Source organism: Andrena cerasifolii, chromosome 14 (genome assembly GCF_050908995.1).
Source record: "Andrena cerasifolii isolate SP2316 chromosome 14, iyAndCera1_principal, whole genome shotgun sequence".
NCBI lineage: Eukaryota > Metazoa > Arthropoda > Insecta > Hymenoptera > Andrenidae > Andrena > Andrena cerasifolii.
Window position 1 is genome coordinate 8,595,652 of NC_135131.1, and position 25,594 is coordinate 8,621,245.

Consider the following 25,594-nt stretch of genomic DNA (forward strand, 5'->3'; position numbering starts at 1 on the left):
GTGTGGGGGGCTCCCTCTCGGTCCGAGAGTCTCGGAGCTATCGCTATTTCGTAACACAAAGTTATTATTACGTGCAGTGTCTTATCTGAAATGTGTTACAAGTTGGTTACTTATACAGGTGCACGTTACACGTCGATGTGTCAGTTGACAGAAATTTGGTTAGTGTTTCGTAAACAAATTTACGGTGAATTTAAATGTTTCGGTCCGTCCAGTGAACGTCCGCCGGCACGTGGAGGAGACGTAAACGCCGCCCATTTTTGCGCAATGATTTTCTTTTCGACAGGAGCATGAATGATAAGCCCGCGGAGCAGGTTATCAGCCACGTGAGGGTACCATCGGTGTAACGATCTTTAAACACCTTCGCGGATGCGTAGCGCGACAATAACGCAATGTCCCACGAGAAACCCTGCCGCGCGTGCACAGACTTTAAAACATGGGCAAAGAGTCAGAAGAAAGCGTTCGAATCCGAGAAGGTACGGAGCTTTGGTTATTCCGTGGAGATTTCTTTAGGAATGCTTCGTTTCGTTCCGGTACTTTCGTATATTTCGAGCGCCATAAATTATTCTTATCTCGACATTGGTTATAACAAAAATAGAGAATCTTATTTCTGTACGTGGTATAGTAAAAAATGTTGAGTTGTCGTGTGAACTATTTAACAAGTTTCATGACTGAATGTTGGTTAATGAGTACTGCGCAACTTTCGACGGATGATGTAAATCGTATATACTTTATCGCCTCCTTGATTCCTTTCCTTCTTTTCAGCACGAATCCGAGAAGAAAGGTCCACCTATGAATCATACAGCTAAACGTAAGGATTGCCCTTTGGACAAGGACGAATTAGGCACGAACACATGGTCGTTGTTACATACCATGGCAGCGTATTATCCCGACAAGCCGAGCGAAGAACAGAAATCAGATATGAGGAAATTCTTGTACATATTCTCTAAATTCTATCCCTGTTACGTGTGCGCGCAGGATCTGCAGGAACAGATGAAAAGCTACCCGCCGCAGACTGACTCTCAGAAAATGCTGAGCCAATGGCTTTGCAACGTACATAACGTGGTAAACCAGAAGCTCGGAAAGCCAGAGTTCGATTGCAAGCTCGTCGAGCAAAGGTGGAGAGACGGTTGGCTGGATGGTTCATGCGACTGATAATGATCGTGACTTAACAATTTTTATAGAGACCTACATGTGGTGTAAAATATTATGTAAGTTGATGGTTGTAAATACTTTTCTACCTAGAAGAATGATTATAGGTAACGAGGTCGCATTTACATCGGTGTCTCTACTTATAGACTAATTACCCCTGAATATTATTTATCATTTAACGAAGCATACTTGATGTGTTCCTTAGAAACTTAAAGAGATATTAATAAAAACGGCACACGTTATGGAATTAAGTTACACTAATTATCGCCTGTTTTAGAGTGCGCTTACTGTTAAGATTGCGATGTAGGCGCGGCTACAGGCGAGATAGTAAACGCAGAACTCGCTGTTCTGAATTGAGGCTCGTAACTGTGATTCTGCCCGTCGCCGCTGATTGGCAGAACTTGACACGTTCTGATGTGAAATGGGAAACGTTTGTTAGCCATTGATGGTCGGGTGATATACAAAAATACTACGTGCCCCATGAAGACGATCCATAACGAGCATCCCTTAGCGACGCTTTCTCTCACCCATTCATCTACAAGCAAAGTGATGCACAGTACCTACAAAATTATAAGTATGCTTTTATACACCGTGGAAGAGCCGCGACGTTGTATGTAACTGTTTTCTTTATGGGAACAGTCTGTATTATCATAGGCATTTAGATGCATGTCTATACCGTTAACGGATGGCACAGGAACCATGCAGATCCAAGTGAAAATAACGAGCCATAGAAATGAAGCTTTGTCGACATTTTTTTGATTGTCTTAATACAACGAAGAGAAAACACGATCCATGCGATCAGCTTTAATAATATCAGCCCGTAGCCTGGTGGTGATTCGTAAATATACAGTATCAATCCAGGATCGAACACGTCGGATTGATAGATATATAAGGAGAATTGGAAAACGACATTCAGGATAACGTAATAGACGAGGCATCGAGTTTGCTTCGGCGTTAGCACGCTTTTGGTCACTGTGAAACCAGTCGCGAGTAGCAGTATGAGCACGGTATACAAGATATCCGAGCACGCTTCTAACAGTCGACCCATCAAGGAAGCGTGCTCTATCGCTACTCCTCTTAAACCGAGATTAATGTAGCTATAAATCTCGAATAGTATCCCTCCTAATTGGCAAATCAGAGAGGACATGAATATTTTGTAAGTCACGTGCAGGAGCCTTCTTGCTCGCAATTGCATCGCCACGTAAAAGCTTAATATCACGAGTATAACATAGATGCAAGCGATTATTATCAGCTCTGGCAGTATATCTGAAACGGAAATAGATTCGGTTAAACAGCGCTAGGATGCTTTAGACCGTAGCAATGTTACTTGCAGAATTCGTCTGCTGAGAAGTGTTCCTTCCAAAAGTGGCCGGGCGCTGCGTTTGTTAGCGATATCCAATACGAAACGTTCAATCCATTCTTCGAGGAACAATCCGCCAAAGCGATGAACCACCATCGCGGGCGAGACGTTCGAAATCTTCGGTAACTGGTGCACCGTGTTACCGCACCATCTTCCACGCATCCCGATTGCGTCGATACTAATGTCGATAATGGCACTATTTGACCGATTCCGTCCCAAAGTATAGACTCCTTTTCGATGCATGTTTTATTCGACGGGTAAACGCTTGGCCATTGGTCAGGTGCGTCGTAATATAACAATATCTTCAAGTCCGATTCTTCGCCTCCCAATTCGAATTCGTACCGAAACGTGCCTTGCTCCGTTAAGAAACAGAACCTCGCCAAAAATGCCCAATTCTAGGAAAAACAGAACAATGTGCATCGAAGTCGTCACTGTGATTTCGAATGACAAGTATACGAAACATATGAAACACACAATAATAACAAGTAGCTGTACATAATGTTAGAAAATTTTGCAATACGTCGATCGAAATATAGCGTAGTAATACGTGTATGTAGTTGAAGTAGATAGTATTAAAATTTATGAATATTAATAGGCTTTACGGTCCAATTAATTAATTTGTTAAATAGGAGACTTCGTTGGGTGAAAAGATGGTTTACAGTACTTCAGGTGTGACCAGGCGTCCTTGAAGAATTTTGGTCTCCGAGCACGGCAAGAGTAACGAGTATATTACGGAGACCGACAATAAAACGTTAAACATTGTTGACACCCGTCTTCACAATTTGTCTAGGCTGGAATGATATCTACATATCAGTTTATACCTGCTACCTGCTGCTTTTCTCGTGATCAATATTCCCCTGCCTCGTGGAACTGTGCATTGCAATGAAATATATCGATCTTAATGGTACCGCGAGCCACGTATTTACTATATAAATTTAATGGTCAGCTTTTCTTTAGAGAGAAACAAGAAATCATTAGCCTTATCGGACGTCCAATTCGATATTTTTGAATTGTAATTCCGAAGCGCCAGAATCATTTTGTAGTTTAGTGCGCGCCTTTGTGTGACCCTGACATTTACTGTGTCTAGTTACAGTGTCGATGTGTGACGGAGTAGTGTGTACGTACACGCGCGTGCACACTGCTCTAAACACGGCATTGAATTAGCGATATTACACTTAAGTAATCGATTAGTATTTAGCTATAGCAAGATTGTAGGAAGGTAGTATAGCAATGCAATGGTTTCAATATGTAAAGCTGTCGTTATTCGATAGTGTTGATGCTATTTGTACACTTGCGAGAATCAACTCGTCCCGAGATCCCTCTAGCGGTATATTTGGGAAGTGTAATGATAAATACACGTGGAGAAGCAAAAGTGGCGAGAGTAAACAAGTAAACTCACGTGTGCCGGCTATATCAAATCTTTTAAGTTATCTGTAATTAGTCTTACAAAACACTTCGAGAAAATTATCGATTTAATGTGCTTATTATTACGCGCTTTAGTCTTTAATTTGTATACAGGTTATGAAAAACAGTATGATCATGAAGAGTGACAAACAGAACCACAGAAGTTTTAAAAGTAAATGCGCATTGTTTTCTCATTTCTCTTTTAATTGATGTATCTACTTGCTCGAACAGGATTTCATTTAGATATTTAATTTCTAGCGTTGTGGATTCGTTTTGATAAAGAAAACACGGACAAGCATCAACTGTTCTTTAAGGAACACTCTGTTAGAAATCAGGAGCCTGAGTATCCGAGAGGAAGAACATTGTTTGTGTTAAATGTGCCTCCTTACGCTACAGCAGAGGTTTTGAAGGGATGCTTTGGTAAACATTGTGGAGCTGTGTCTAATGTTTCCTTTGCCAATCAGAAAGGATTTAAAACATCATACGTGGTATTTGAAGATGAATCTAGTTTGGAGAAAGCGCTAGAACTTCCCGAGAAGTATGCGATAACGTTAAATAGTAAGGATAGGGTATGCTTAACAGGACTGACAAGTGAGTCATTTAAACACTTCTCATACTTACTTTTATATTCATGAAAATGCTCTTAAGGGGGAACAACACCTTGAAGCCTGGAAAAGAGTACAATTTTTTTGAATTTTTTGTTACATATCCATACTTCGTAGGAAAGTCATTGATATGTGGTTTAAATGTGCATGTAGTGGACAGTATTTTAGAATTTATTTTTAATTTCCGTACGCTTAACTGTAACTATATTAATATAGATTAAAAAAATGCTCTCCTTTTTTTCTCAGATGAACGTGACGTGAATAAAGTGGGAAACCATCAGATCGTGTTCGACCTGTCGCGCTCTAACGGTGTCGACCTCTATAACTTGATTCAAACTGTATATTTTGTCACACAAAATTCTAAAATACTGTCCACACTACATGCACATTTAAACCCTATACCAATGACTTTCCTACGAAGTATAGATATCTAACAAAAAATTCAAAAAAATTGCACTTTCTTCCAGGCTTCAAGGTGCTGTTCCCCCTTAAATTGTTTCTATTCGTCAAACAGAATGGTGCAGAGAATACAATAGTTCTTTACACAGCGAGAAAGAAATGAAAGAAGAAATCGAGTCTTATATGCAGAATTACGATAAACGAATTGTCGATAAGATAGCGAACGAAAGAGCTATGGAAAAAGCCGAAGAGAACGATGGTTGGGTAACGGTAAGCGGACGGAAGAAGAGAGGAGAGTTTGCTCTCTCTAGAAAGGAATCGACTGTTAATAAAGTGCACGCCAAGGAAGAGCAGAAGGATAAGAAAAAGGAATTGCGCAATTTTTATACTTTCCAAATTCGCGAGAGTAAAAAACAGAGTAAGTCCCGGCTTCGTCTGTTTTCAGTATTTACGAAAGACTTTAATATCCGATGTGTTTTATTAAATATTATTTTCAACAGATTTGGCGGAGTTAAGAAAGAAATTTGAACTGGACAAAAAGAGGCTACAGGATTTGAAATCAAAGAGGACGTTTAAGCCTTTCTAATTTCATATTCGCGATAGAGCGCAGCATTTTAGCGTTAAGCAAAGTTAACTTCACAATTTCAACACGAGATAGATATTTATTGTATCGTACAAAAATTTTGTTTACAGTTATAACTATGATCCAGTCACGTACGTGTTGTACTTAAACTTATGTACAGATTAAAAAATGACAAACCGCATCGAATCAAGTAGCTTTGGATGCATAAGTTTGCAGTGTCCATTCGATTAAAAAGTGTTGATACGATAAAGGTTGTAAGAGAGCTAATAACTCCTCTGTAAGAAACAGTTGGAAATTAATTTGCGTTATAAATCGGTAATAATAAAACTGATTCGTAAAGATACACACGTTTGTTCCCATAAATACAATTTGCAGACATAGCCGCGCTAACAGCTTGTGCCAGTCGTTCCATAGCCAAGTCACGCGCGGTGGAACTAACATTCGTGTGGGATTGTAAGCTAGTAGTTAAGGCGCGAGTAGTAGCCGCGAAATGTTGCGCCGATATTGCATGTTTATTATTCCCGCTGTTTTTCAATCGTAATACCGAGTCCATAAGTAGCTGTTGAATTTTGGAATACACTTTTCTCTGCTCTTCGCAGTGCTCCATGTTTTCCGCGGTACTCGGACGCAACGGGCACAAAATGCACCACCTGGCAGAAAATTAGAATTATAGATATTTCATGCTTAGTTTCACAGACTGTTCGACTACGTACCTGAATAAACCAGCTATAGGAGTTATCGGCGTCATAGGAATGCCGCCAGTCGGCAACGCTGGGTTATCCATTAACGGAGTCAAGAGGAGACTCGGGTTCTCGTCTATCCATTCCCCTACTAATCTAAGTAATTCCGTAGGTGGATCTTTGTCTTCGTAAACCTCACCTATCGCCGTTAGTAAGTTGGCAGTGAAATGTGACGCAAGAACAGGAAGCTGCTTCAACTTGTCAATAGATTTCGGAGTAAGGACAAAATAGTCGTTAAGTACGTGCCTTGCTAATCCTACACTCTGCGACGAAGTGGAACCTAACTGTTGCATCCAAATTCCGGTCGCATTCAAGATCGCCTTGTTCTGGGTGGCGACTGCAAGCGATACCAAGTTGCCTAACACTTTGTATCTGGGGCTATCTGCGGGGAAAAGGGACAAGAAGACCGCGTTGCGGACAGCCGGACTTCCTCCCGGGCTTTGAAAGAAGTCGCTTAGAACTTCTATAAGTTGCAACTCTTGTATCGCCATTGTCATGTTGCGCTTCTTCCGCCTCTCTATCTCGCCGAACACAAACTCCGAAATTAAGTCCAATTGCAAATCCATTTGCTTCCCGGGTCGGCCGCATAGTATCTCTTTAAGGAGTGCAAGCGAAACTGGTAGAGTCGACGCGCATTTAGACTGGGTAACCTATGTAAGAATGTCTTACCGATCCTGCATAAAGCCTCTCTAGCGCAGTAGGGAAAATCTAACTTTCGTAAATTTTGCTTTATATCACTCCCTGCCATTAATGCATGTATACGTATGTGACATATAAATACATTTAAAAGAGATAGTTTAGCCTGAACGAAACTCGTCAAACGGTCTAAGAAAACATTGAATACATTTTTCTAACGCCAGTAATTCCAAGTTTCCATGAACGTGACATGTTTCTGGGAGATAATAAAAGATGCGTCTCCATTGGTGCACTATCGAGCATTCAAATTTCTACCGCCAGTAACCAATGAGTATGCTTCTATGGCTGACGGAGAGGAACGCGCGAAAGAAGAATCTGCTGGTTTGGGTATCTTTAGAAGGCGTCAAGAATTTAAATGACAGTGCGTTATTATCAACGATAGTTTGTTACTTTTCTACTGTAAAATCTACACGTCACGTGTGAAATGGAATGATACCTCTAATCGAGGAAAGAAAGTGGAAGAGTTCGAACTGAGGAAGATCTTTCGAGGTATTTATGAAAGTTTAGAACATTGATCTCCGTTCTAAGTTTACAGACGAAGTTCATTAAAATTATTATACTATAAATTATTATTCTTGCTGGGTTTGAGTATTGAAGTGCCTAAAGAGATGTTTGATATCAGTAACGAAAGGAAAAAGTATGATTTTGTGAAAAGATTTTACGTTTCGAGAAGTTGCGAGAATTAGTGATCCTCTAGGTAGTGATCGGAACAACGTGTATCGTCACTGATTGGTTGCCGCGATTTGGAGCAAAAGCGGAAGTAGACAGAGAAAGAAACTGTAAAAAAGAAAGAGACAGAAATACTGATAAAAAGAGACAGAAATACTGACAGAAAGAGAGAGAGAAATACTGATAGAAAGAGATAGATAAACTTTTAGGTTATGTTATTTCCGGTTTTGCTCCAACATGGCTGCGGTTATACCGATCACTCCCTAGAGGATCACTAGCGAGAATCAGTTCAGAGCTCTCAGTCCTCTGGCGGCGACTTTCGGGAGCACTGGCCACAGACCGAACGCGTAGCCCCACCCTGTGAGTAGGTTGCGAACTATATTGTTAGTCAAAACAATCGCCGAATTCAGTATCTATTTTTAGGTGGCACGCACCGAGTCACGGTACTTTACTATTTTTCGCGTGCAGCGAAAAAAACGACATATAGTTTCAGTGCTCCGCGACGGTGTCCGCCGATTTCGGAAAGGTTCAACGACCCCACGGTAATTGTGACAAGAGAGCCGACCGGCCATGTTTATATCGTGGTGAATTTTGAGCTAGCGGGCCGATATCCACGAAGTAAATTTCCACGTGTACTTGTCCGTTGCTCGTCTCGTGTGCGGTGCGTCCAGCGCGGTGTCAGAAGCCTTCGCGCGATGGAGTCCAGCGAGAGGGGTGAGTAAATCCGCGTGCAAATAAAATCGCGGCAATATTGAGTCTCTGACACAAATCGCGACCTGGGGGCAATGGCAGTGTCAGGGTCGAAACGGAACTAGTTCAGTGACCGCATTCGCGGTATTTGACCGCGATATTGCCAGCGAATTACTTTTTCAAACTTCTCCCCCGCCCGTCCGCAATGCCCTACGCATACGGCATTCCTCTTTCGGGTGGGCTTCCTGTGAAAATTCCTCTCTCGGCCAAATCTATGTCACGCATCTCACTTTTCATCTTGACTGTACTCTCCTCTCTTGGCTCGGTCCCTACGCGTGCTCGTATATATATCTATATTATATACACGCGTTTGGCAGAGACAGTGGACGAGAAAAGGCATCGTCGGGATCATCGAAAAGTTCCATGTACTCTTCTTAACATATTGGCGTGGGAAATGGTCGGGTTCGTTGGGAGTGAGTGTAAGTTGCGTCTCATTTCTCTTTGACATTTGTCGCGGGACAGTCGAGAAAGTCTCTCGGTCGGACGGCTACGTTCCACTATTATGCAATAGTATAACGGCGTGTCTTTAACCTAGATAATCTCTCGTGTACAGTGAATCGAACGCCACGGTACCGCTTGACAGAGACACGTGAGAATTATTATCGCTTGACCGAGTCAAGCATGTGTTGCAACGTGGCGACACCTGTCGACCGTCTGTGCACGTCCTACCTCAAGCCAGCGCGAATTAACCCCTCTCCCCTGTCTGTCTCGCCGTTCAACCCCTTCGTTCTGCGCAGAGGTTCGCATCGAAACACAGCGTACCGGTATTTCGTCATTATTTCTCGCCTCGTCTTCGATAATTTTCATTTCGCGTGGCCCGGTACACGTTCGGCATCAAAGTAGCGATTTTCAGAGAATTTCGATTTTAAGTCTAGCTCTGCGAGACGGACCAGCGTACCAAAGCAAGTAGGAAGATACTTTCTCGCAGTGATCATTTGCATGGGAACGAACACTGAAGTTGTATCGGTACCGCTCGATGAAAATGTTCTACAGAACGCGCAGAATTTATGTATGCAAATAGGTGATTAATTATAGGTTAAGTTTCGAGTAACACAGGAAGCAAGTGTGTCTAAAAATAATACATCGGTTATAGACTTTTTTAACGGGTCTCTTATCGATGGTTTATTGATGACTCGAAACACGTGTATTATGCAGAGTAAATGCTGTTTTATATACCGGGTAGCTGATCTGTATGCACTTGGAGACACACATGCTTCTTTGGGAGAAATAATTAACTTAGAAATCTACTTGAAGCTTGCGCGTAAGAAATAGTTATATCACGCGTAAGTAGTATATTGTGAAGTTACGAAGTTTACGATAGCAGAATATCTTTTTACAATAAATTATTCCTGGGAGAATGTAGTACAATATCGCGCAAGTTAGAATCTTTCGACGTCGGTGTCACCGCCGAGGCGGCAGTTCTGTGGCGGTGTTTTCATTCTTTATTTTCAATCCCCCCTTTTTTTTATCTTTCGTTTCTTTCTGGGATCCTTCTTTCCTTGTTAGACTCTTCCTTGTTATATAAGTCCAAGGACGAACTGCACGATTGCACTCTCTCTCCCCTCTTCTCTATACTTCGCCTCTCCTCCCCACTGGTTATGCTACCTTCTCCACTTCTCGTTTCAACATGTGCTCGGCTCGCTCCCTTTCTCCCTTCTTCTCTTTTTACAATTCCATCTCGTGCTTCTTTCCCCCACCTCCCTGACCGAATGCACATTCTTCGCTCGGCTATTACTGTACCGAGTAAAACTGCACAAGCTCTGCAATCTTATTCCACGCTTCCATTAGTCTTCCCGTTCCCCCTCTGTCCGCTCCTTCCTGCGAACGCACATGGGCGTTCGGCGTGCACGGCCAGCTGTTGCGATCGCAGGATCTACGCACGCGGCGCACCGTTCACGCTCCAATTTCACTCTTTCCGTCTGCCACCTATGAATACATACAATTGAACCATTCCAAATGGAACAATCATCAGGTACGGCTCCCCAGAAAAGGGAGAAACATCGAGAGACCACCCCTTGCAAATATCGCATTTCGCTGAGACTGCAGATTTGCAGAATAGTGAAAAATATTTGACAAGTAGCTTTTGTTATCGACAATCGGAAAACATATTTTCTGGAATTTCTCGAGAACTATTAGGCGCGGGACAAAGTTTTTTTTTACACTGTGAATTTTTTTAAATACGACTCCAACCCCTTGGTCAGTTTTAAAAAAAATTAGAAAGTATTTTTTCGACCCCAAACTTAAGGACTTTTTTCACCTCTTCAACGCGGACGATTACCGATATCTTCCCTTGCAAGTGAAAAATCCCCAAAAATCACAGAACGCAGTAAACATCCCAAGACGAAGAAAGAAAAATGCCACTTTCATAATCTGCGGCGCGTGTGTCCTACCTGTCGGTTCTTTATCGCGTTGAATGCAACGCAAGTCGCCAATGGGAGGCAGCGTAAACGTCGTTGCGCAACAGTGGGAATATTGAAACAAGACGAACTCGTAAATACCCGTAATCCTTGAGAGGTCGAATGGGAATTCGTGCGCCTGCATGGGAGCGGAGGGTCGCTCCTGCTGGCGAGCGGCGCGGTTAGCGGGATCGTTGCTCGTGCATTCGGCCGCGATTAGAGAGTATTGATTAATCGGCAGCGGCCGGTGTTCCGCGAGCGCCGGGAGGATGGATAATTAATCGACGGCCTTGCGCGCGAGATTGGATCTGCCCGCGGTATCGCGCGACTTCGCGGAACTGCCCGACCGCGGGGCGAATTAAACGCGGCGTTTGGGAGGGCGGAGGACGAAAATAAGCGGAGTGTAATTATTTAATGCGCCCGTACAAGTCACACCGAAGCATCGATCCGCTTCGAATCGATGCTACCGCCCTTGGTCGCTCGCAACGGAATTCGCATCGAGCATTCTTGTATTACATTGTTTCATTTATCGAGCATACGTTTTACAGTTTGCTTCTTAGAACCACAGTTTCTATTATTCTATCAGAACCACGGGAGCGCGCGTTAAAAACAATCGGGACATTGAAGTCGCGAATGAGTGGAAGCTAACACTTTTACATGGCCAATAGTTTCAGATGTAATTGCGAGCGTACGCTGGCTTTAATTAATCTCGCGAAGCCCGCGGGAAGGATATATTGTTTCAGAGGAATAATGAGATTTAATTAAGAGGCTGTCTTAATTAAGTCTCGTTACGCGTGGTGTCAACAGACGCGGACGTAAAATTCTGATCTTTCCAGTGGCAATTAACGCGAGCACGTAACACCGAGATTCATTCGAGCAGATTGCTAGGCTTCGATGAAACGCCGAGAAGCGTTCCGTCCACGTTATCCTCCACTTTACCGCGGCCATGCAGGCGAGCCGAGTTTAAAGGCTCGGCTCGGAAAATCGCTCCGTTTATTCGACGCTGGCCTTGTTTCGCCGTGCTATTTTTTCGCCACCGTCTCTGGCTAACTCCTCTATGTATTTGAACTTCGTCGAATGAGTCAATTAGCAAGCTGGCCTAACCATCTGCTGGCATCGTTTCCCTTTGCTCCGAGCCCGTATCCACGTCCACGTACCGGGTGTCCGCGAAACAGCGACGCACCTGGCTACAAACGAATTCTACAGGCACCCGTTTGTCTCTGTGCTCGCGAGCCTCGTTCGCCGTTAATTAAAAGTTAAACGCGTCCTTGGCATTTAATCAGCGGGCGAGCGAATCGACCCCTCCGCCGCGGGCATCCTTCTCCCCCTGAACCCCGAGATTCGCCGCGGTACCCGAAGCGAGATGCACGAGCTTCGGAACCGATGCCTCTGACGATCTGCTGTTCCCCGTGCTCGTGCCAATTAGCTAGACGGAATTGCAACGCGCGGGAGTAGGACAGCCGCGCTTCGCGGTTCAGTGTAGCGGCTGGAAGAGGTACAGCGAGGTCGTAAACTCGGTGGAGCGTTAAAGTAAACATGTTCGTCGGCGCAGATGAATCGACAGAAATGTGGAAAGATAACGATTCGATGCATCGATTGCCACTCCCAACTTTCGGTGGATCCACAATTTGCATCCTCGCTGTCGGCGGCGCACTCAGGATTTAATATTGGGGGAGCTGAGTTGAAGGGATAATAATATTTTTAACGCAAATTCAAGAAAATTCGTTAGGTGATTATAAAAATTTATTTAAAGAATGAAACCTATTTTCTTTTCTTCTTACAACGCCTCTTCTTTGGGGGAGCCGAGTTGAAGGGATAAAAGTATTTTTAACGCAAATTTACGTATAATTCATTAGGTGATTATAAAAATTTGTTTAAAGAATGAAACCCATTTCCTTTTCTTCTTACAACGCCTCTTCTTTGGGGGAGCCGAGTTTAAGGGATAAAAATATTTTTAACGCAAATTCAATAAAATTCGTTAGGTTATTATAAAAATTTATTTAAAAAATGAAACCCATTTTCTTTTCTTTTTAGAAATCCCCTTTTTTGGAGGGACTAAAATTCATTAGGTGATTATAAAAATTTATTTAAAGAATGAAACCCATTTCCTTTTCTTCTTACAACGCCTCTTCTTTGGGGGAACCGAGTTGAAGGGATAAAAATATTTTTAACTCAAATTCACTAAAATTCATTAGGTGATTATAAAAATTTATTTAAAGAATGAAACCCATTTTCTTTTCTTCTAACAACGCCTCTTCTTTGGGGGAGCCGAGTTGAAGGGATAAAAATATTTTTAACTCAAATTCACTAAAATTCATTAGGTGATTATAAAAATTTATTTAAAGAATAAAACCCATTTTCTTTTCTTTTTACAAATCCCCTTCTTTGGAGGGTGCCAAGGCCCCTTAGCCCCTTCTGTGCGCGCCACTGCTCGCGGTATCTTCTCCAGCTACTAAATTATACACCGCGTTCTCCCGTGGAACCACGAACCATCCGCGTCTCGTGCCCGACGTGTGTACAAAATTTTTCGTACCCCCTCCCTTCTATTTGCTCTCCGATAGAGCAGATAAGATTGCTCGCGAGAAGTAAAAAAGGGGAGCATTGTTTCTCCCGTTTAAGAGATTCGAGGTCAACAGGCGAGCTAGACCGACGATAACGGCGACCTCGCGACTCGCGTCGCGGATAATCCGCGCTTCCGATAAATATGCAGCGTGCATTGTACGCGCTTGCCGGGAAATATAAATAGAGGCGGCTGGCCGACGCGCGAAGAGTTTATTGATCGCGATGCATCCAAGGTTTTGCAAACGTGGTATTAGCGTAATTATGCAATCGGCGTGCAATTATTCCGCTCCGTCGTCGGACGCCTCCCGAGGGGGCAACCGCCTGTTTCGACTCGGCGACATTCACTGCCGCGGATCTGAATAGGGAATTTCCTATGCAGTTTCCCGCCGCGTAATAGTCGCCAGCGCGATGGACGGTGATTTCTGTTCGACCAGGACTTGTTCACTTTTATAGAAAAAGGTAATTCAAAGGGAAGGGAAGCTGTAACGGAACTGGTTAGGTCGGCTGTTTATCCACTTAGTAGCTCCGAAGTTACAGCTTTTCTTTTAAGCAGGGTTTTGTTTTAAATAGTAAAAGTTACAGCGTTTCTTTTAAGCACGGTCCTTTTTTAAATATGTCCTCCTAGTATTTACAGAATGGTCCCTTCTGATTTTTACATTTTTACATTTTTCAGAAATTGTTGACGATTCGTTTCTATTTTCTGCGAGTTGAATTAAACGGATAAAGATTGGCGGAATATGGCACGTATACGGGGTGAATCATGATGCTTGTTTACGCTGATTATTTCCATTATTAGTGGAGTGATATTTAAGTATTTAAATGGAATATAATTTTTCTTTCGTCTTTTTCACCCCAGCGAACCTTGACAAAGCGTCTTTTTCCTCGCCCGATGCGAGGATATACAGAGGGAATTAACGATGCAGCGATTATCGTCGATTAGTAAAGAAACTAGCGCGACTCAACGTAACGGTCCATTTTCCTGAATTGATATCTGAATAGTTCTCCGCGGTTACGCGTGTGTTACGTTTATTCATGGATCGGTTCGGATTTAACGCTGCCTGGCGAAGTATCGTTCGCTCACGGAATTAATTGGCCGTTTAGAAATTCATGAAAGTGATGTTCGAACAAACATATTGTGGCGTATGTAACTAGGGAAGTATTCATTCTACTTAATTACGCGAAGTTTCTAACGAAAACTAGGGCGTTATTATAACATGGAGCATTAATAGAACAACGTTTCGCATTAGCAATGACGAATAACATTTCGTGTGTGTTTATTATTAAAATCCACGTCGTATTAATTCTCCTGAAAGTAGCTCGAATCTCGTTATTCTCGAGGCTGTCAACGTTAGAACTGAAAATCATTCCCCGAGGGAATAAATGATGCATGGAGAGCAAAAACGGATTAACCCACATCGAAAAGAAATTAACTATTCCTATTTTATACGATTAGTAGTTACCTACATCCGATTGGAGTACATTATTGCTACTAACTCAATTGCGCATAAACTGTGGGTTAGCCCGTTTTTGCTCCCAACAGCCCGAATGAAATCGCAGTCTTTCGTAATAATATCCTCTTTTTACCGCGTATGTAAACGGTTGGAACCTCAGAAAAATCTGGCCCCAGTTTCCGTCAGAGATAATTGTTCGGCGAGCTGCACTTCCCGCGCCGCTGGATCCCGTATTATAATTCATATTTATATTTTTCCGTGGCGCGTAAAAGTGTTATCTCGTTGCACGGTTACTGTGCCCCGTAGTTTTCCGCGATTCCAATCAATTAGGCTAGACACGCGCGCGGGCCAATTACTCCTAATTATCTTCCCGTAATTAGGCCGAGAATCAGATAGCCAAAGTGAAACGAGACATGCGCTTCCCTTTCGATCGATCCGGCAAATAAACACAGCCGCGATTTCCATCAATTCGAGTTCTCACGAGCGGTGCATGCGTCCCAAATACAGGAGGCGCCGGTCCTCGAGCGTATTAGAAGGTCGAGGAGCTTTAAAAGTGCTACTACACAGATAGCTTAATGACACTCGAGATACCAAAGATATTCAATCGAAATCGAACACACTTCCCCACCTCAAGATCGCCACTCGTCAATTTATCTCTGAACGATGCCTCGAGTGGCCTTCTATTGAAATTCGCCATACAAATGTCCACCGGGCGAACGTTCGCCTACTGTTCGTCGCAAAATTGCCGCGCGCTTTCCCGCATTTTCGTGCGCTCCCTCGAAAACGGCGGTGCATGACCAGCGCAACGCCGCGGTGCGCGCCCGACGAGAAGGAAAAATTTTTTCCGAGTGTACTCGCGGCGCGATAAAAGTGTCGCGTTACGCGCCGCTCCGGCGATAAGGCGCCGCTATCGATACCTCGCGCTCGGCCTCACAGCGACGCAATTGTTTGCAGCGGAAATTTTTTATCTCGCCGGCTTTTCCACTCTTCCTTTTTCTTTCCTACGCCCGACAGAAATTGCAATGTCGTTCGTTGCTTTTATCGCCGGCGAAAATAATCGAATGGTCGTGTACGCGTAACAGGCAGAAGGAGGAGATAGGGGTGGAATATTAATGCGATAGTGGCGGACCAGTCCCGTTGTCCTGCATTCTTTCGCACCACGCTGATGCACGTGACTTTCTGGGCTTAATAAGCGAGATATACATCGGGATCCTCGGAAGCGTTAAATTTCGAGGGACTTTGAAATTAATTTTTTAGCTGCAGCTTAGGGGATCCCTCGTTTACATTTATATTTCTACTTCGTCATTTCCTGCTACTGCTGAAACATCTCTACCCTTTAATCAACTAAATACCTTTTCTATAGAACTCCTGGCTTTTAACTAAAAGCTCAATTACTTATTAAGGGTGCCCAAAGGGGAAGGAAAACGCGGTGAATAATTTCCACAATCTATTTATTATTTCATCACGCTTCCTTTCGCATTTCTCTCCTGCAGTCAGAGATGGGCAACATGTTTGTTTAAAAATTATTCGTCGTTCGTTCGTTGCCCCGAGTTAACTTTATTCGCCACACGACGAATTTCTCTTTAACTTTTCTTCGTTACACGATATTTTATTTATATAAAAATGTCTGCTATCTTTGCTGCCGGACTGAAATAATATCCAAGCATCCCGCACCCGGCTTCCTTAATCCCTCCTTAAAGGACCTGTGTTCCCTGTCGCGATCCTATCGCAAGGATAACACCTGAACGCTTCCAAAGATTTACCATTTCCCTTTCATCGTTCCGCGGGGAACAGTTCCTCCAGCTCGGAGCGTCCATATTAAGAAATTCAGCCGCCTCTCCCGAAAGGAAGCTGTTTTTCTGGTTTCCCGGCTCGCGTAGGAGAAATGTGCGTTGTCTAGGAGTTGGACTGGATGTTCTTACTGCGTGTTTGAGCCGCTGGAATAAGGCGGAGCCCGGTGTCGTCGCGGCTCGACGGTAAATAGGAGAGAACGCTTCCCACAGCGCGGAGCAGGCGACGGTTTACGCAACGCGGATCGAGCTGGACGGGACCAGGGTCGCGACGAAGTTGGTGTCGCGCAAAAGCTCCAGGCCGCCGCGAGTCAGCGGCGTCGGCACGCGGGCGTGAGAAAGCCACGTGGAGTGTGACTGACTCGTGCGAGTTTCCCTGCGCCTCTCGATCCTGCCCCCGGACGAGAACCTCTATTTATATTTCCGCAAGGTTGCGACGCACGGTGCCGCACGCAGGCATGCTTACGCCGATCGCGTTATTGCGAGGCGATTTATTATCATTGCCCCCGCCAAGGCCGGCTGAAACAGGCTGGCTTTCCGCGAGCGAACAGGTGACATTGCCTTGCTGCGGGCCTCGTTGCGAAAGCGACGCTTTTCGGGAGGCAAATGGTACCTTGCCGTGATGCAATGGCAGAGATGAGGGAGGACGATGAGTAATGCGACGATTCAGTGGAGCAGGGATGTTTCAGGCAGAGTTGGGCAAAGTGTAGTCTAATTACAAATTACAAAGTACGATTCAACTGTAATTGTGTAATTGATTGCACATTATTTTCAGTAATCGTTCATTTAAATAGTTGACAAAACCAAATAACTACCTAAATCAACGATTACAGAAAATAATTATAATTAATTACACAATTACAGTTTAATCGTAATTTGTGATTTGTAATTAGATTACATTTTGCCCAAATCTAGTTTAAGGGTACGTGAGATTATTTGGGCCTAGTTATGCAGAAAGCTAGCAACCCTCAGTGATCTGTAACTTACTAAATTTAGTTTGAAGATTTTAATTGTTAAAGAAAAGTAGCTTTATATCTGTTGGGCATATTTTACTTCTTGTTACTGTTTTACAATGCCTTTTAATTGGTTATTTAATAGTGAGTAATATAATTAATATTACTTTAAAGTTCCCGCAGCTTTTGCTTCTTAAATTTAAAATGGAATTATGGCTTGGTAGTTTTAATAATTGTATAACGTAAGAGTTGTTCCAGGCTGGTAATTTTTCGCAAAATAAAGATCACGATATTATGGGGTCAACACTGCTTTTAACTAACTTTTTCCTGTCTACATATAACAGTGGTAAAAAGATGGAAAGTGTCAGGGATAAGGAGGCTTCGCAGGATTTCCCAGAGTAGACCAGTGTTAACTATATTCCGCAAAAATATCAGCTTCAAAGTGGCTTTTGTACCTAACACCTACAAACTTTTAAAACTCCCCGCAACCGCTACGGCCACCAACCCATTCTTCTTCCACGGAGGAGCTTCGAAACCGTGTCAGTAGTTTGGGCGTAGGACCCACTGGCTGGATTATCCAGCAAGGATCACGAATTGGTATCCTTGGTCGGTGTCGGGGCATCGATCGTGTCTGGTACAGGGTGGCGGGACGATCCGGCGCCAGGGTGGCGTCGAGATGGTGGGGAAAGCGCACTCCAAGTGCAAGCAGACCCTATATGCAATTGGCTGGAAAGTGCATTGCTGGAGGGGATGCTCGGGTAAAGAGAGCCAGAGAGAGAGAGAGAGAGAGTGAGAGTCTCTGTGTGTGTGTGTGTGCGAGCAGAGGGGTCACGGTAGGGGAAGGCAAGTGCACACCACAAAGTAGACATATAGGTCAATGTCGGGACACTCCCGTGCACTGTTTAGCACGACTCACCTACTGACCCACTTGCGCTCCTCCTTTCGCGTACTCTGACCAGCTCTCCTAGCCGTACCCGATCCCAGACACACCGAGACAGGTGTATCGTATCTCCGCGCGCCTTCCTGAATAGGGACACCCACTGCCCCCGCTGGATGCATAATCAGTCCAGCTGGTAATCCTGGCGCGACCCATTTCCCCGTTTCTGTGCCAGCCAACAGGTTTCATACGACGTCGCCGATCATCCCTTGCCACCGTGCCTTCCCTGTCCCCTTGCGTTCTTATAATCTGCTCGATATTTCGCTCCTCTCAGTCAGCAGAATATGTTGATGTAAAGAAGTTAACGTTAATTTTCTCTTTTTACAAATCCCCACCCTTCCAGAGACGTAGATTCGCCCCTAAAAGCGGTGACTATTATTTTTTTAACTCCGTATTGGACTCTCTAAATTGAGCAGCTTACAGCAAGAGAGCTGCAACTCCATATTTACCAACTCCGAGTGAATTAGAAATAACTGTTTATAAAATTATTGCTTTCACTTAACATTAAAAAGAGAACGCTAACTGAAAAATATATATTTTCGCAAAATAAGTAGTAGTTCTTGACTTCATAAGTTTTTATTTCTACCTGCTTTGGCAAGAAAATATTCAATAAGAAATATATTAATATTAATCTAAATATTCATATTAATCTAAATGTTAATATTAATCTAAATATTAATATTAATCAATATGTTAATACTAATCTAAATAGTAATATTAATCCGAATGTTAATATTAATATTTCTATCTTTATTTATTTGCAATAAATCGCTCATTCGTTATCAGATTAATAACTCAAAAAACAAAGGGTTCTGAATTGAGGATTCACGGTTAGCTTTGGAAGACGTACATCGATCAAGCGGCTAGCCGCGAACGCGAGCCAGGAAACGCTCGGAGGCGCGCGAGTGAGAGTAATTTTATGCCTCACCTTCGCCGATTTCTTTGACTAACGAGTTCCAAGTATCCGCGCGCGTTTTTTTCTCAAAGATCCTTCGCTCTCGATTTGAATATCAGGCGTTGTTCCATCGGATCGTTTTTATAGGCTCGTGAGAAACGCCGCTTCATATTCTAATAGCTCGCTACAGGAAGATCGTTCCGGTGATCACCGGTTTCCATATCTGTCGTTACAATTGCGGCCGCGGGATTTATGGCTGAAGCTCCACGGTCGGATTCAGATTGCTGGCCCCGAAAGTGGGGGCGGGCGAGGATGTTTCTGTTGCACGTGCCGCGCATCCTTCATAATCCTGGCTCATTCGGCTGACCTATATTCGCGCTCAGCGTCGAGGTCCGCCTTTATTGTCGTCCTGCTCCCACCGACACGCGCGCGGTACATTGTTGGTCCATTTTAATGCGTTATCCTGGGTGACGCGCAGCATGATAACGCTGTTATTTATCCCTCGCTGCGACTTTCATTGCAAATAATCCGCATTATCGACCATTCTTGCTAATAGTATAGCCACGTGGGCTCTCCAAATATCTTTCTTTTAACGCGCACCTCGCGCAAAGTATTCGAAACGTGCCCTCCAGTAGCGGTGGGTTCGCAGCTAATTTTTAAATTCTTGAAAACTTTTGAAAGCTTTGAATCTCTGGAGATTTGAACTCCTGATTTCGTTTTGTAAATGGAACATCTTGCTTTAAGAACCGAAGTCCAGAGAATTTTTGTATAAATCTCTATTAACCACAGTCGAACAAAGTAGAATAAAAAAATCCTCGAAGAGAAACCTACCCCTATTTTTTTTAGCCAGGATACATTCCTGCAATCTATAAGCAGCGTTGCCATTAGCCCTGCAGCCACCCGGACACTTGTTTCGCATAGCTTTTAGTCTGATTATGCTCGTGCCGGAGGGGTTGTTATATTTGATAGCCAACGAACTTTATAGCGCTCGCCGAGAAAGCTGCGGGGCGATTTCCTGTTACAGGGCCCTCGAAAGTACACTTCACGTGACAAGGCTCCATTTACCGATCTCGCGGGAATGTCAAGGTTGCCGGCTGCAATTTCAGAGTCGAACGCGATTCGTGCGGCGAAGCTTTCCCAGCCGGGGGTGGAAACTTCGCGGACCCATTGGCTGGCTAGACGCGAGTCGAAATTGGGTCAAGTACGGATTTTCCGAGGGAGTACCGTGCACTGTTATCGAAATTCGCGAAAGAGACAGGCTGGGAAATGAGTATCGCGATTCTTTCGAAGCGTTGCGTCGAATTAAACATTTCTGATGCATTCAAATCAGGAAGCAATCGTCACTTAGTAAATAATAACAAGTCACAGTGTTACCGTGATCAATAAGGGAATTACCTGAAATTTAACTACCTGTATCCTCTTTACAGATTAAGTAAGGGTGGAAGGACATAAGTTCCGTTCTCGACAGTTGGGGATTACGGAAATAAATTTGGATCAACTAGAATGACGCGCCAAAGTGTCGGTACACGCTAACTGTGATTTATTCTCTGTTCCAGGTGAGTTGCTTGCTTGTCCGAAGTTTATTCCCCGCAATTCCGCTACCACCATCGTGCTGCTGCGTCACGTAAGTCATCCTCGAGATCCCCATTGATCGATCCGAATCGAGCGGCGGAACGTGTCAGTAGCACTTCGCAGCAGGTTTAATAAATTACACAGTGGCTGGTAACTTCTATTAGACAAAGTGTCTCGCGTTTCCATTATCTCTACTCCACTACTGATCCTAAGACAAATGGCGTGGAAATCCTTAAATCTCTCGCGTCAGACTTTCCCCCTCCCACTGTTCGCTAGCGAGACAGGAATTTCTTAGACACTCGCGATAGAAAAGCATTGTGCAATCGGCGATCGGACGCGGATATTCGGACGCAAATAGACGCGACGATTGTCAGAGCGCGGCGGTCGTCGTTTGCATATGAAAGGACACGTACCACTTAGTCAACGGGCTCGAAAGTGTTAAGCAACGCCGCCATATATTTTTACACCCTTCCCGTCACACTCGCCTCGCGAGAATAAACAATAATTCGCTTTCCGTTAAGCGCTGTCCCCGGTTGATCGGCTCGCGGGAGGGCGTGGAGGCTTAACGCGGTTACCCTTATCTTGGTCAAGGTTTTTCACGTCCAAAGGGACCCAGGGATGTAAAAAAGAGGATTCTCGGGCCGTTTTGTGGTACCAGCTTCGAATTGAACTGTTTGGGAAGCCAGGATGGCATAGAGATTCGTTTCAAGTAGAGGAAGTGGTCTAAATATGGGCCAGCACTTTTATTTCAGGATTTTTGCCACACCTGTTGACGACTTTTATGATCCCACACTTGAATCTGTACGTTCAAAATGTTTAATTTATTATGCGCAGGTGAAATAAGGTGGAAGAAAGTAATCTTTGCTTCGAATTCTGTATTTAAAATAACAGTACGAATCTTCGTTTTTGAAAATGGGGTCTAACTATGGGCTACTATTAAAATAATCTAAAAGAACAGTGAAAACTGCATATTTTCGGACTGAAATTTGTTAAAAATATGTCTAAAGTGCTAACGAAAAATAAAGATAGATGGTGATGGTGTATTTACAGTAGTCAGAGATGCATATTTCCTTTTCAATAGCTGCACAGGCACGGTGTGCCCACGTATAACACTGAAAACACCTCACCAAAAGTCCTCCACCTGTGTCTTTAGAGAAAAGTCTTCTGCAAGACGCGCAACTCGCATCCTCGTCATGTGGGTGCCCCCTCCGATGAGTTTCAACGTCGCTGAAACCGCCTTCAGCTTCGCGGCCCGTATTTAGACCACTTGCTCATAGACGCTTAGAGCAGTGAAAGTCATTACTACGCGATGCTATTCGTTATAAAAAATCACGCGAAAACGAGCTTACAATGTGTACAAAATAGTGTTCATAACAAATTAACTCTTAGTTCACTAGATTATTGTTAAAAAAAATAAAACAAACATACCTGTAAAATCTTTCGGATTCGTTCGTTCGTTCTTTTCAGACGTTTTGCAACACAGCATAAGTATTAACCAAACAAATCTAAGCCATTATCTGTTTCCCACAGTTCCTTTTCTTTCTCAGCTGTGCTTTTACACCTTTGCTGATGGAGCGAAGCACCTACTATCACCTAATACTCCAACTAGCCCGTGTTTAGACCCCAGCCCGTAGTTGCACCACTTCCTCTACCTAGAGCAAAACTTTCAAAGTTCCTCGAGGATGCACGAGAGGCGCATCCTGTTCTATTCAATGGCCCGAGAGTTCCCTGTACATATCGTCACATTCGAGGCCAGCTGATCGCTGCTCAGCGACTAAGCGCTAATTCTGGACCAGACAGAAAGCGTATCGGGTGAACGAACTTATTTATACAATCCACCTATGAATGCCACTTGATTCCTCGGCGGCGGGGAAGCTGAGGACCGTGGCAGAATCTTCCGTCGCAATGCGGTGGTCACGTACGTTGTCCTTGACTGTTCTCTCCGCTCGCTTCCCTCCTCGGCCATGTCCCTACCACCTACACCTGATTGATCATCCTGTCCCCCGTCCCCAGCATTATTTATAGCGGGATAAGTGCATGTACGGTCGTCCCATCGTGACCGATCATGCACCCAGCGACATCCATGCATCACGTTTGATGCTCGCTGCTCCTGTTGCCATCTCGACGAAACCAACCGCCGGTTTCCAGATTCAGAGGCTTCGGGGACCGCGCCTCGCGTTCAACCAACGATCTAGAGGCTCCGAAAGCAAAGCGGCAGAGAGCTGGGCGATTGTAACGCAGCTAAGCTGCGAACCCACGATGAGATTTTACCAACTAAATGTAAATAATGGAAATTGTCGTTTTTCGAAATGAGGTTTTTGAAGATGTACCATGAAACTTGTCTCGTGGGAGTCTGGTTTGATGAAAATAGTGGCAAAATAATTTTAGAAATAGTGAAATAATTAAATAATTGTCTCGTGAGATTATAAAGTCTTATGGGGGACATATTTTTGTCTCGTCGTGGATTTGCACCTTTAAACTTTGTAAGCTGAAGGAATGGATGCTTGCAGCTTGAGGCTTCCTCGAACTTCTGACACTTCAGTGTTGCGAGCCGGGGTTTCTTGAAACTGAGATCTTGTTTGAGGAATGCTCCGAGCGAATTCCCAGAGTGCACTTTTGACGAAGAAGTGGAGGGGCAATTTATTTCTGGCGTCGTTAACTAGCCTGACTCTCGATTGTTCTAAACGCTGGGGCGGGATGATGCGAAAGGGTCCGCTCGGTGTTTCTTTTGGGGCCGCGCGTCTGTGTCCAGTCTCGCAGAGTTTTTCAGAACGGCGTCCAGCGGCGCGCGCGTTCGCTTATTAGGTTTCGGGGAACGATTAACCCCGAAAAATTGCGAGCTTTCATGGGTGAACAATGCCGGGGCTGATTGGTACCCGCTTTAGAATTAGAACCCGAATTCTGCATTGTGCAACCTTGGGGACCAGCCGAAACAGCTGCACCGTCGCTTTCTTCTTCTGCCTGCTCGGGAAGAATTTTTTTTTTCCCCCGTCCTCTCGCCTCGACTTCCTTTGCATTCAGGCGCAACGTTTCCGTCGTGCCTTAATCAAACGAGACGCCATTCCCGGCTACTTCTGCGTAACGTTTAAACGTTGAAACACTTGCAGTCGCGTTCGTGTCTCACTGCTCTTCAGGATCTAGCGTCATTCCGCGTGGGGCAGTTCGAAATGAACGTGGATGGTTTGCGACGAAGGTTGGCGACAGTGGCACTGATACGATGCTTCGTTTGTTTCATTTATCATCCAGGAACTGACGAGGGAAGTTAGGCAAACGGAAAATTTAAAAAGTTATGCAACTTTGTGTGCGAGTGGAGTATGCAGAATTTTTTTTTCCGTGGAATATCTTAAGAACCGTAGGAGATATCGAAAAGAAGTTTAAACAAAAGTTGCACCTTTTTTATATCTACAAAACCGAGTGAAAGTAATTATCGAATTAAGGTTCTTCTTGAAAATCATACTTGAAAAGTATGGATTTTTTAATAATTATTTTTACGCAGTTTTCTGGATATAAAAAAAAGATGCAACTTTGGTTTAAACTTTTTTTCGATATCTCTCACGGTTCTCGAGATATTCCACGAAGAAGAAAATTCTGTATTTGTCTCAAGGGTTAATTTCACCCCCTAAAACCGGGCTATGGCAGCAACAAAAAATATGCAGGTTTGCGTCAAGGGATAAACTACTCTGCATGCACGCGAAGTTGCATAATTCTCTGAATTTTCGGGTTGCCTAACTTTCCCTGCGAGGTGGGTAGTGGAAAGTTTGCTGGAAGGAGAGGAACGGTGGAATCGTAAAATGTTCGATTTTTTTTCGCACGTTTGGCGATCTTCCTAGGGTCCAAAGGACCATACAGCATCCCTAACGACCGAACGAGGGAGAAACCAGTTCCGCCGAAGAATGTAAACGGAATATCGCCGAGTCCTGTTAACCTTTCCTCGTCCTACTCACCTGTTCGCAAAAACGAGCAAGGATACTAAGCTCGCCGTCTTCTATCTAAGTCGACGTCGCGTGTTAACCTTCGTGCTTATCGGCGTCACCTGTTGAACCTATCCTTCCTTACCTACTCCTTGAAAATTGGGCCGAAGTATCCAACCAAAATATCGGAAAGCGTAGAACCCGCCAATGTTCCTCGCCTCCTCTAAAAACGCAAAGATCAAGATCTAAGGTGAAACGCGACGCGAAAGGTGTCGCGGAACGCGCGGCGGAAAACGCCACGCCTGAGAAGCCCGAGACCGTAGCCCAGAGGGATTCGTTTCCTCGGTTCTCAGCGAGTGCATAATAAACTTTAAAGCTGGCAAGGCGGCTCGAATGCATCGGGAGAGTGTGCACGGGCTCGCGATAGCGAGTAGGTGGCTAACCTTGACGACCACTTATGCACACTCTCTCGCGCACGCGTGCACAGACACAGGCGCGCGTACACAGGGACACGGGGCAGGGTCAGACGCGACTGCAACGATCCACACGCGAAACCCTCCCCCTCTGTGTGCGTCCTGCATCGCTCGGCTGTTGTGTCGGTTGGCCAGCATATGGGCCAAACATCGAGCGGGTCAAGCACGGCGCAAAAAAACCGCTCGACTTCCTTAAAACCGACCCAGGCCGCCGCGAGGACAACGGGCGTGTCTAGGATGTTGCTGCGGCGAGAGCGAATCCGAGGAACAGGTGCGGCTCTCGCAGGCCCTCGCTCAAT

The 25,594-nt window shown here is 44.4% G+C and overlaps 5 protein-coding genes across 11 annotated transcripts in view; 3 read left to right on the forward strand and 2 right to left on the reverse strand.

Annotated features, from left to right (window-relative positions):
* The first annotated feature begins 15 nt into the window (after nucleotides 1-15).
* On the forward strand, nucleotides 16-1,596 carry Alr (Evr1_Alr domain-containing protein Alr). 4 transcript variants are annotated; one of them, XM_076827208.1, is made up of 3 exons: nucleotides 16-158; nucleotides 284-473; nucleotides 763-1,396. In XM_076827208.1, the coding sequence occupies exons 2-3, from the start codon at nucleotides 390-392 to the stop codon at nucleotides 1,150-1,152; spliced, it is 474 nt and encodes a 157-aa protein (XP_076683323.1). In that variant the 5' UTR covers nucleotides 16-158; nucleotides 284-389; the 3' UTR covers nucleotides 1,153-1,396. The 4 variants fall into 4 exon arrangements, 2 of the variants coding, with proteins under 2 accessions (XP_076683323.1, XP_076683324.1); XM_076827209.1 differs by having other exon boundaries at nucleotides 42-184; XR_013087127.1 differs by adding an exon at nucleotides 1,457-1,596 and having other exon boundaries at nucleotides 105-473; nucleotides 763-1,208.
* Nucleotides 1,244-3,420, reverse strand: LOC143376655 (transmembrane protein 145). The gene is made up of 4 exons (XM_076827216.1): nucleotides 3,174-3,420; nucleotides 2,481-2,904; nucleotides 1,826-2,415; nucleotides 1,244-1,709 (listed from the first exon to the last, which is right to left on the reverse strand). Exons 1-4 carry the CDS (start codon nucleotides 3,267-3,269, stop codon nucleotides 1,440-1,442), a joined length of 1,380 nt encoding a protein of 459 aa, XP_076683331.1. The 5' UTR covers nucleotides 3,270-3,420; the 3' UTR covers nucleotides 1,244-1,439.
* A 145-nt stretch (nucleotides 3,421-3,565) lies between these two features.
* On the forward strand, nucleotides 3,566-5,693 carry LOC143376646 (ribosomal RNA-processing protein 7 homolog A). Of its 2 annotated transcripts, XM_076827203.1 has the most exons (5): nucleotides 3,566-3,942; nucleotides 4,028-4,085; nucleotides 4,172-4,504; nucleotides 5,033-5,335; nucleotides 5,418-5,693. In XM_076827203.1, the coding sequence occupies exons 2-5, from the start codon at nucleotides 4,031-4,033 to the stop codon at nucleotides 5,501-5,503; spliced, it is 777 nt and encodes a 258-aa protein (XP_076683318.1). In that variant the 5' UTR covers nucleotides 3,566-3,942; nucleotides 4,028-4,030; the 3' UTR covers nucleotides 5,504-5,693. The 2 variants fall into 2 exon arrangements, with proteins under 2 accessions (XP_076683318.1, XP_076683317.1); XM_076827202.1 differs by having other exon boundaries at nucleotides 3,566-4,085.
* LOC143376644 (integrator complex subunit 15) lies at nucleotides 5,560-7,124 on the reverse strand. The gene is made up of 4 exons (XM_076827200.1): nucleotides 6,910-7,124; nucleotides 6,214-6,835; nucleotides 5,849-6,150; nucleotides 5,560-5,775 (listed from the first exon to the last, which is right to left on the reverse strand). The coding sequence occupies exons 1-4, from the start codon at nucleotides 6,986-6,988 to the stop codon at nucleotides 5,687-5,689; spliced, it is 1,092 nt and encodes a 363-aa protein (XP_076683315.1). The 5' UTR covers nucleotides 6,989-7,124; the 3' UTR covers nucleotides 5,560-5,686.
* A 927-nt stretch (nucleotides 7,125-8,051) lies between these two features.
* Usp (retinoid X receptor ultraspiracle) overlaps nucleotides 8,052-25,594 on the forward strand; it is a 56,673-nt gene continuing 39,130 nt past the window's right edge. Inside the window, exon 1 of one of the 3 annotated variants that reach the window (XM_076827197.1) lies at nucleotides 8,052-8,319. In XM_076827197.1, coding sequence (XP_076683312.1) covers nucleotides 8,301-8,319 — 19 coding nt within the window. In that variant the 5' untranslated portion in view covers nucleotides 8,052-8,300. The remainder of the gene's footprint in view (nucleotides 8,320-25,594) is intronic. The other 2 variants (XM_076827196.1, XM_076827193.1) reach the window with 2 other exon arrangements.

What these genes read in the sequence shown, in the direction of transcription:
- LOC143376655 (XM_076827216.1), bottom strand. Translation starts at nt 3,269, where the DNA reads ATGTTTAACGTTTTATTGTCGGTCTCCGTAATATACTCGTTACTCTTG. An exon ending in GACGCCTGGTCACACCTGAA is followed by an intron (nt 2,905 to 3,173) that starts GTACTGTAAACC and finishes TGTTTTTCCTAG; the next exon opens with AATTGGGCATTTTTGGCGAG. An exon ending in TCCTGTGCCATCCGTTAACG is followed by an intron (nt 1,710 to 1,825) that starts GTATAGACATGC and finishes ATAATTTTGTAG; the next exon opens with GTACTGTGCATCACTTTGCT.
- Alr (XM_076827208.1), top strand. Translation starts at nt 390, where the DNA reads ATGTCCCACGAGAAACCCTGCCGCGCGTGCACAGACTTTAAAACATGG. An exon ending in AAGCGTTCGAATCCGAGAAG is followed by an intron (nt 474 to 762) that starts GTACGGAGCTTT and finishes CCTTCTTTTCAG; the next exon opens with CACGAATCCGAGAAGAAAGG.
- LOC143376644 (XM_076827200.1), bottom strand. Translation starts at nt 6,988, where the DNA reads ATGGCAGGGAGTGATATAAAGCAAAATTTACGAAAGTTAGATTTTCCC. An exon ending in AGAGGCTTTATGCAGGATCG is followed by an intron (nt 6,836 to 6,909) that starts GTAAGACATTCT and finishes CACTCCTTAAAG; the next exon opens with AGATACTATGCGGCCGACCC. An exon ending in TTGTATTTATGGGAACAAAC is followed by an intron (nt 5,776 to 5,848) that starts GTGTGTATCTTT and finishes TGTTTCTTACAG; the next exon opens with AGGAGTTATTAGCTCTCTTA.
- LOC143376646 (XM_076827202.1), top strand. Translation starts at nt 4,031, where the DNA reads ATGAAAAACAGTATGATCATGAAGAGTGACAAACAGAACCACAGAAGT. An exon ending in GAACCACAGAAGTTTTAAAA is followed by an intron (nt 4,086 to 4,171) that starts GTAAATGCGCAT and finishes TTTAATTTCTAG; the next exon opens with CGTTGTGGATTCGTTTTGAT. An exon ending in TCGCGAGAGTAAAAAACAGA is followed by an intron (nt 5,336 to 5,417) that starts GTAAGTCCCGGC and finishes TATTTTCAACAG; the next exon opens with ATTTGGCGGAGTTAAGAAAG.